A 10595-nucleotide genomic window follows, 5' to 3' on the forward strand; every position below is an offset into this window, starting at 1 on the left:
TGTGCAACCTCTCCAGATCTGTGGCTTGCTCCTGAAAGCATGTTCACCTCCCAATCATGCAAATTCACAACCAACTTGCTACACTGAAAAAAAGGTAATTCATCAATAGCGGACATGCTCACCGCAATTGATCGACCTCTAAACAACTTCGAGCTCGTTTCCTTTCTCTGGAAAAGATTCGGATTTGATTATGACTCTTTTGTAACCTCAATCACAACAAGAGTTTATCCTCTTTTGCTTGGATAGTACCTTTGTGGATTTCGCTTATAAACCATTATCTCATATTCAGCTCTAATGTCATTTATTCCCTTACTTATTTTCCTTAATATTGCATTAAAAAAAAATAAAAATTGGTCCTTTTTTCTCTTGAGGATCTTTATGGGCATTTATTAACCCAAGAACTCAAGCTTGAACAAGATCAGCCTTTCTGTTGATCTCTCTGTAGCAGGAGCTAACTTTGCTGCCAAGTGAAATTCATTTTGGTGGTGGGTGTGGTTGTGGAAACTCCATAAATGGAAATGGCCCTGATATATATTTTGAGCAAATGCAATGGTTTGATTATAAAACGCTTGGAGGTATGCATAAGAAGAAACGACTGCATTTCTACTGACAGGATCATGTGACTTGTAATTTGTATATTTTGATAACATTTCAAGAATAAATGAATAACAAAGCTAATGATATAAGAAAATTACCTATTGCTCTAAGTATATATATTGGATGGGGCATGTTCTTCCCATTAACAAATTCTGCAAAAAATTCCTTTAAGGCCATGCCCACAGCAAAGTTGAGTCTTACACAATCCGAAGTTGAGTCTTACACAGTCCATGTAAGGAGTCACCTTGCACGGGTTCAAAATTTACCCTTTAAGAATGGGCATACAAAATGGCTGTGTCTTAAGAGTTTCTTGTCATTAAAAAAAAGTTTGTAACTATTAAAAATGGTTAAGACCGCATAGCTTGTCAGCTTCAATTTAAAACTCCACTTTCCTAACAGATAAAATTAGTAGTCTCTCTTAAATTGTGGGGTTCTTTTATCCATACATTCCAATATAAAGTGCAATATACGACCCAATTGAAAATTTCCGACTTTATAGTCACATGGAAGTTTACATCTTTAATTTAATGTGCCACCTGAAATATGATGTCTATGTATTGAGTTTGTTTGTCATAAAATGGATTCATTCATTGACTTTAGGAAAAAACGCTACTTTTATCAAATTTTCTCCTCAAAATAATAGATTTAACATATCACTTGGGAACTAATTTTTAGAGAGAAAATTTGATAAGTTAGTTAGCAACCAACTTCTTTCAGATGCATTTAAATAATGATCTCACCATCCTTTCAATTGGCCTGTAAACCCTGTAACTAAACATCTAGCTATTTGGTGATCAGTTCTTTTATCTGCTTTATAGACATTTGAAACCATAATAAGTTCTTCTAATACATTTAGAACTTCATATTTTGACATTCCATCAATGTTCCATTCATATAAAGCATATGAAGAAACTTGAGAAGAAATATAACAAAATTTCAGCATTACGTTGTCAGAAGAAATTGTTAAATCTTGCCCTCATTAAGTGGTGTTGGTGACAGTTAAAAGGGTATGGACCCTTTTTAGTTGGTGACAGTTAAAGCATACATATATGGTTAGCATGCACATCCAGAACACCTTACCTCTACATTGGATTACAGGTACAATACAGGTTATATGGCTCAAACAAAGCAATATTAAATACTGGAATCCAACTTCTTAGTCTTGATCACGATCAGCGTCTTCAATTTCTTCATCCTCCGGTACCCCACGAAGATAGAGAACATTGTTGCATCTGCAGATCAAGGAAAAACATTAAAAGATGCAGTGAGTTGTCTCAACATTGGGTTTTGAGGTTTTTGCGAATTATAATTCCTCTAAATTGTACATAAATGACTATTGTCTATCATAAATGTGGCAGGATTATGTGATAACAGTATTCACAATTTTGGATGGAAAAGTTATTGTCCCAACGTATTCTCTTGAACTGGAGATCTAGCGCATGTTCAGGATTGTGTTGAAAAATAGAGTTTTTGTCTGTAGAAAGCCTAAAATAGCTTTTTAGAAAAAGACTCGGTTTCAATCTTTCCCCACAAAGCAAATTTAGGCTTTATTAGAGCAAAAAGTTCTTTGAAGTTTTTTACCAAACCGACATTTTTTTTTGTTGCTTTGTAAGTACTAAAAACATATATTCATAAATGCTTAACAACGCAATCTCAAACAAGCTTCTAGCCTAGATATGCTTTAACATATACTTTATATAAGAGAGGCGCCTTCATAATAAGAATTCCATGTAAAACTATAATGGAGCGACTAGCATTTAGCAAAAGTTACCTGATCAAAATCTCTCCCAAATTTCCAGTGAATTGCCCATCAATGTATTCTTCAGTGTTAGCTAGCTGCAAATAAGAATTCATATATGTGATACTTTTAGCAGCTACTAAAATGAATATAAGAAAAAAAATCTAGATGCGTACTCATATGAGACGGTTAAACTAGCTCAGTATATTTCACGTTCACATATTTTAGTAATGTCTGAAAAACTATTTCAAGCAACCACATATCTACATAGAGAAAATCTTCAATCAGGATGTGTAAAACCCCACTTTTACAGCATTCAATAAAAATTTGACACCTAAGCTAAAAAAATCAAATGCAAATAAGGATGAAGACACCAGAACCTAATTTCCCCTCAAAGGAAAAACTCACATTCAACGGTGAAACTCTCTCTCCCTCTCTCTCAGACGGTGCTCTGGCGCTGGTGCTCTCTCTCAGACACTCTCTCTCTCAGATCTGGAAGTGGACAGTTGCTTGGTGTTTTCCGATTAGCCGGTGAGCATTTGGACAAAGGTAGGGGTTGGCATCAGCAAATCTGGGGATGGGTTTATGGGGATTTTGGAGGCCATTGATGTTGCTACTACTGACGAAATTGGTGACATTGCTGTTTGGGGAGTTGATGGGAGATGGGTTCTCTCTTTCTAGGGGTTTTGAGCTACTTTCCATTGATGGCTCCATCTCCAAAATCACCGAGAAAGAGAGAAAAAGAGATGGGTGTGATTTGGGTGGAGAAGAAGGGACCTCTCTCAGTCGATTGATCTCTCCTAGGCCACATTCTCTCAGACAGTGAAGAACTCCACTGGCGCTGGAGCTTTGGCTCCGGCAATGAGCAAGAAGATGGTGCTTTCTCTCAGACGTGACGGTGCTCCTCCATAGAGGACTGAACGCGCCACTCTCCTTCAATGGCGGCATTGGGCTGAGGAGGCGGTGGACTTTTTAGGGCTAGATCCGTGGGTCTCTTGCAAGGGAAAACTGGTAAGAATAAAATTCAGTGCTTTTATGTTTATAGTGTTTGGTGGTTGTAGATGATGTGTCAACATCTCATTGGATGCTGTAAAAATAGGGTATTACAGCCCATCTTGATAGTAGGGGCTCTCATCTACATAAGGCAAAAATGGACTCTTTTTTATTTCTTTATTTTTACTCGCACAGTTGACATGGTTCAACACATTAATTTTCACAAGACATGAGGTGAAATTATCCAATGAGAACTTTAATCATATCTTGATTTATGGTTCATTCTTTTTCAGGTTTATGTAAGATTTTAAAAGATAAAGGTAGAAATAAATTCAAGCTACAATATTGAACCTAATTTCAAAGATTGAGGTCACATTAAGTCCTGTTGAACATTTAGATGAGAAGACAATAACGAGCATGAGATAAACAAGACTATGATCTATGCAGCTCATCTCAATCTTTAACAATAGATGACATAATAAAAATTAGTGATAACCTGCCTGTGTGTGCTATGGTGGGCTTTAGGATGGGAAAAATGATATTCCTAGGGTTTATTGTGATGAGGAGAAGGTTTTAAAGTTTGTGCAATGTTTATGGTTCAATAAGTATGATTTAAATACAAGCTTTGGAAAAGTGAACAAACAAGTTGCAGACTCTACTGACTGTGGCTGATTGAAGGGCTCCGAGTTAAATTTTAAGCATTATTCAGTGGCTAAAAACGATGAAAAATTTAATGTTTAAAGGTTTTAGAGGGTAAAAAATGATGTGTGCTAAAGAAGAAGAAGAAGACTGGGCACTCTAGCCTCAAAACTTAAATCTCTGAATATCCCATTATCAAAGTCCGAGAAAATTTTACGTACATTGACAAAATTTTGTAAGGCTCTATAACTATTCCTTAATCTACTAAAAGTGAGAATTCTAATTTGACTAGTAAGTGAAGGACCTAATAAAACAGAGTAAAAGACAAACTTGGACTCAAAAGAAAATAAACCCAAGATACTTAAGAAATCCTAGAAAGTTCCAGAGTGGACTCAATTACCACTATACCCTTATAAAACTGACCGTCACTCATGAAATAAGACCCAAATCAAAAAACCATTTTAATGCTCGACTTCTAATGGCTTGACCTTCTAAACCATATAGACTTTATCCAATATGGAGTTGCGATAAAATAAATGTTGGAATCTATGAATTTACAAAGTAACAGCAAAAAAATCTTCCAAGGTTGCATCACTAGGTCATAATGCAATCTAAAACTTCGAATTTATATTTTATATGATTTTTTTTATTCCAAAATTTAAAGGGGGATTTAACTTGCATGGTAAAAAATACAAGCATATGAGCAAGAACTTTATACTATAAACTTCTTTTCCCATCACTCTACCATTTCCTTCCCTTTATCTTTCTGGAAACATAAAACACAGCCATCATGTTGGACGAGATTTAAATTCAAGCAACATGGTATCACCGTGCATCAGCCTTATTCCAAGTATCAGACAAATTTCTTCTTTCTTCTATCAATATCTTTTAACTTTTCTTTTTCATTTTTTGTAACATAACGCATTGTCTCAAATTATGGATTACATGGATGGAAGTTTTGTTATCATTTTAGACTTTGGGATGATCCAACAAGTGTTACACTATAAATTAAATTATTAAATTTACCTATTTTATAAGCTTAAGTTTTTTGTACAAGTAATGATTTAATATAGTATTAGAGTCAGAGATCCTGAGTTCGAACCCTGACTCCGTCAATTCATCCCCATTTAAATTAAATATTCTACGAATTGAGCCTCACCTATTAAAAGAGAATTTTAGCCTACACGTGAGGGAGAGTATTAGAGTATTAAATTTACCTATTCCTATTAGATTAAACTTTTGGAACAAGCAGTGATTTAACAAAAAACACTTGTCAGTAACTCAAGGTTTAGGGGAAGAAGATGCAACAATGAAATGTTGGATGAACTTAACAGCCCTCTTATTGGTCTATAGAGACCCATTTAGGGCAAAAAAAGCTTAGCACATCAACACCCGCTGTAGCCCATGAGAGGCTTTTCCTAGCCTCTTTATTCCATAAGGACCACTGCTAGTGCAGATTTTAATGTTAGAATCATCCATAAACAAACAGTATCCAACAGCAAGCCACTATGAATCTTGAAGATCAAATCCAAGATTCCTTTGAGATTCCCATGAATTTGGGGGGAGTGCAAGAATATGAGAAGTATTACCATGATGAGTATACAAAGAAAATCTTCTGTGTATCTCAAAGCAAAACTATAATACTCCCTCGTATCTGTTAAGAGAAGCTAGCTATCTGAAGTCGAAGCTAAGAAGCTATAAATTATGGCCTCCTAAGCATACAAAAAGACTTATTTCGGCACAAACATTAAATGGGATACAGTAAAAAAGAAAAAGAAAAAGACAAAAGGATTGCAAAGCAGTACCTGCAAGTTCATGTATGAATCCATTGAGGCTAGAAAACCTGAATAGACAGATAATTAAACCTGAATCAGAACCCATTAAGTGTGTGTGTATCACCAAGCAATGAAAGCAACATACCTTTGTACTCCATTCCCCACTTGAGTTTCACAATGACAGGCTTCCCAGTCAAATTGTTCAAGAAAGGTTTTGGGTTAACTGGGATGGACTGCAATATTCCAAAAAAATAAATGAAAATTAATTAAGTAGCTTATATTAGAGCTGTTAGATTCTGAACCAAAAAAAAAATCAATGAGTTGAGCCAAAAACACAGACTGAAATTATTCACCAAAAAATGTACCCAAATATACAATCACTGTGTGAAAGATCAAAGATTTTTACAAGTCTCAATTCAAGGCCAAAGTCATTTTCTGAATTTATGGTTAGCAAAAGGCATAGGCATGGCCAGATTTAAGCATACACAATCTGCGGGGTCCAATCACTTTTTAGAGCTTGTTGATAGGGTGGTTTCTACTAAAATATACAATAATTTGTCAAATTCTTCAATTCCTTGCCCATGCTTTCTCTCGGAGAAACATGACTTAAAATTTAGTTCAAAATAACTCAAAGAAAAGCTCACCGGATAGATCTGTTAGATTTGACAAAGTTAAAACTGATTAAGTATACACAGATAAAACATCTGGTAAAGAATAAGAAGTTTCTTATATCACATGTGCTTTCTGCTCTCACAAGTTGTGTTCACAATCAACTTTCACCAATTTTTCATTGTTCCAACTGTAGATTTTGAATATAATCCATAAAAACCAATGTGAAGCATTCACAGAGTAGCAGAGATAGATTTTTATAAGTTTTCTTCAATAAAAGTTGGAGGATGGACTTAAGGCAATATAGACCATCAAGATGAAAGATTTCTAACCAACATAAGGACCTACCACCGAATATACTGTTACCTTAATCAATCCACAATCAAAAAGCTGTAACAGCTGACTCAGCAGGTACTAATTGGGCCAGTCAGTTTCAAGTACTTGCCATGGTCTGATTCTTAGAACTAGTACACAACAAGGGACCCAATTTGAAGGGATCGAGTTTGAGGAGGAATAAGGGAAAAAAAATTATCAATACAAAGACTGCAGAAGATTTTAGGTTCACTAACACGTAAGTCGATAATTGGGTACATTTTAAATATAGTCCAGCCATAAAAGTGCACAGGCATATTTGAAATTCTGAATACCACCCACCTCAAAACCTATTAGATATTTCCTAAACAGGCTGAAAAAGATGAATGGAAACGGCACACCAATCAAAATGATGAATCTAATTTAATCATTGATGATGATATGTCATCTTTTTTTTTAATAAGTAAATAAACCAATCTTATTAAAAGCGTAAGGCGCCCCGAAGTACACCGGTATACAAAAGGAACCACCTAACTAGCACAGGCAAAACAAACAAGGAAATCACTAAAACTAGGATGATGATATGTTATCTTAGGGATTCATATAACAAATGTATTCATGATTTGAGCGAACCTCCACCCCTAATTTTCACACAAATTTATTGAAATTGAACATGTTCAAAACAATTTTGTAACAATCCCATGATTATCAGTATTTCGGGGAATTTCGAAGGAGGCAGCTATGTAATTCATTATTAAGTTAATCATTACTACAAATGTGTTAGGGCAAGAAGTTACTTATAAATTTCTTGTGCTTCCCCCCATTCTCAAAAGAAATAAATTTACTTGAAGGAATTTCTGTCTCGCAAAGTATAAATATTATTACAAGGGAAAAATTTAATAAAAAAGGAAAACAATTATTATTCCTAAAACAAGAATAAAAGTACAAAAGAATAGAAGAACAATTAAAAAATCCATAATTATAACAAAAGAATGATATTTTTAAACAGAAAATAGAACCCAAAATTTGTTCAAATTTACCTAATACCTTTTGGCATAAGAAAGAAACATATATTGCAATTTTCATATGAAAAGGATTTTAATGAAAAAAATATTTTGACAAAAGCAAGACTGATTCAAATGAACCAAGAATTATTAGAATATTGCAAAAAGGAAATTAAATAATTATTAGATAAAGGCTTAATTAGAAAACATAAATCTCCTTGGAGTTGTTCTGCTTTTTATGTTAAAAAAATGCTGAATTAGAAAGAGGTGCCCATGATTAGTTATTAATTAAAAAAAAAAAAAAAAAAAAAAACACTTAATAAAGTACTCCAATCAATAAGATATCTCATTCCTAATATAAAAAAATGATTTATTAGCAAGATTACATGGTGCTACAATCTTTTTTCTAAATTTGACATGAACACTGGATTTTGGCAAGTGCAACTTGATGAAAAAGATAAATATAAAATTGCGTTCACAGTTCGTTTTGATCATTATGAATGGAGAAATGCTAAATACTACACCCTCATCCCACTGGGCTAATGAAAGATGGTAATTTGTGTTCATATGTCGAGTTCAAGTCGTGTTGAGGTAAGGGTATAAGGCTATAGGTCAATATGAGACCCCTCCACCCTAACTTGTTAATTTCATATTTAGTTCATAACGAATTCACGTGTTGTATAAAAAATTGTCACCTCTAAATGTCTAATGTCGAGGCATTGGTATAAGACTATATGGTCAATAGATTCAATAATAACCTGACCAATTTAATTAAACGGGCCATACCCTCAACCCTAGCCAGTTAATTTCATGTTAAAGTCATGTTGAATTTGCATGTCGTGTCAAAAATTGCCAACCCTAGGGTAATGTAGCAACCGAATGGAATGTGGGTGGAGTATATAGCATTGCTCTTATAAATGGAATGCAATGCCTTTGAGTAATGCTATCTACTACACACTCATTCCACTATCCCATTGCACTAATGTGGTAGTGCTCATAAACCTTTAAATCAGCCTTTTTTAAAATAATAATAATAATAATAGTTCAATGACTGATTAACACTGCCACATCAACCCAGTTGAATGGAGTGGAGCATATAACAATTTTCAATGCCTTTTGGATTAAAAAATGCACTCAATGAATTTCAAATATTATGTATAACATTTTTACACCATTTACTAATTTTATATAGATGATGTGCTAATATTTTCTGAATCAATATACCAACATTGGAAACATTTAGAAAAATTTGTACAAATTATAAAACACAGGCGTAACCAAAAAATATCCGAGTATGGACAAGAAACAATGTTTGATTGCCAAGAAAACAGGGGAAAACATGAGTTCGAACTCACGATTTGAGTTCTTATTTTACCAAAAAGGAGAAACCAGATGGTTGTGCTTGGTTTGATACATTTAAATGGTGGGCTTCAGTTAAATCCGCTCCCCAATATCGAAAAGCTCATAAACAAAACTTCGAATTTATTCCCTCTTCCCACGTTTTCTCAGCAGCCAAACACAACATAAAAGGATACGCAAAGCAAAAATAGGAAAAAGCAATGACCCACTAATCTTAACCAAGCAAGTAGTAGAGATCAGAAAAATATAATGCTTGAAAGATCCGAAATTGAGAGAGGATACCATGGCGTAGAATTGACTTCTGCGCTGCTTCAGAAAACCCTCGGAGGTGAACAAACAAAGAGGCAGCTCACTAAATGAGTTGGGTTTTAGAGGAGCGAGTAGAGTTTACGTTAGGGTTTTGTTTAGCTCAATTTCTTTTATTTTTTATTTTTTTATATGTCCAGTCGGAGATTGGAACTAGTGACCTTCATTTCACTAGGCGTGATTCTAGCCGATTGAGCTACCTTTTATTTAGCTCAATTAGGTTGGAATGGATTGCTAATATCAAATTTATTTTTAAAATTTGCGTTTTATTTTAAAATGCAAAGGCAAAATATATTAAAAAGTTTGTTTTTATCAAATATTTATTATGGGAAATTGCAAATTTGTTTCCTATTTTAGATTAAATTGCAATGTCAAATGATTTATGTTTTACAATGTTTTTAAAAACACAGATTATTTTTACGAAATCAAAATCCTAATCTCAAATGCACCCTTATTTAATAATTTTATTCCCCATAATTTGGGCTTGAACTTATTGTGGAATTAAATAATTTATTTAAATTTGACTCATTTATTTTTTAAGTGCATTTTAATTTATTTAGGAGTTTTTTAATTAATTAATTAATTAATTTTTTATATAAAGTAAATATCATAATTATTTATTTATTTTAAATTTATACTAATTATTAATTAATTAACTAACTATTATTACTATTACAATTGTAAATTCGAGATTTGAATGAATCCAATATAATATAATATAATGAAAAATATTATATATTTTATTTTCATCTCACAATACTAAGTCTTAACCAAAACATAGTCTTCTTTTAATAAAACATTTATTAAAAGAAGAGAACACAAGGAATACAACAAAGAGCCAGTCCTATGGGCCTAAAAGAAACAACAAGAAGCTACAAGAAGCAGCAGACAATAATAATAATACAGTCAAAGTAGGCCCATCTCTCGGAACCATGCCGTATTGGTCCTGATCTTTTTGGGCCCATTTTCGGCTTATTCAAGACTAATCCATTTTTCCCTCTCCTGCATTGAATAGAAAAATTAAAAATAATAATAATAAAATCTGACCTTTTTATTATTATTATTATTATAATACTCACACCAAAACTTTTATTTTAGCTTTTTAACCTCTATATTAGGCCATAAGGTTTCCAAATATAGGAGAACCCACTTTCTTTTTTTCTTTTTTTTTTTTTTTTCTTTTTTTGACTTTTTCTTTTTTTGTAATACCACTAAACTACTAAGCATTTTAAGAAGACCTCTCCAAAATTTAAAAACTCTCAA

The 10595-nt window shown here is 33.2% G+C and overlaps 1 protein-coding gene across 1 annotated transcript; it reads right to left on the reverse strand.

Annotated features, from left to right (window-relative positions):
* Positions 1-1517: 1517 nt before the first annotated feature.
* LOC132190665 (probable small nuclear ribonucleoprotein F) lies at positions 1518-9417 on the reverse strand. Its single transcript, XM_059605706.1, has 5 exons — positions 9309-9417; positions 5888-5975; positions 5773-5810; positions 2369-2433; positions 1518-1829 (listed from the first exon to the last, which is right to left on the reverse strand). Exons 1-5 carry the CDS (start codon positions 9309-9311, stop codon positions 1754-1756), a joined length of 270 nt encoding a protein of 89 aa, XP_059461689.1. The 5' UTR covers positions 9312-9417; the 3' UTR covers positions 1518-1753.
* Between the last annotated feature and the right edge of the window lie 1178 nt (positions 9418-10595).

The sequence above is a fragment of the Corylus avellana genome, chromosome ca1, assembly GCF_901000735.1.
Source record: "Corylus avellana chromosome ca1, CavTom2PMs-1.0".
NCBI lineage: Eukaryota > Viridiplantae > Streptophyta > Magnoliopsida > Fagales > Betulaceae > Corylus > Corylus avellana.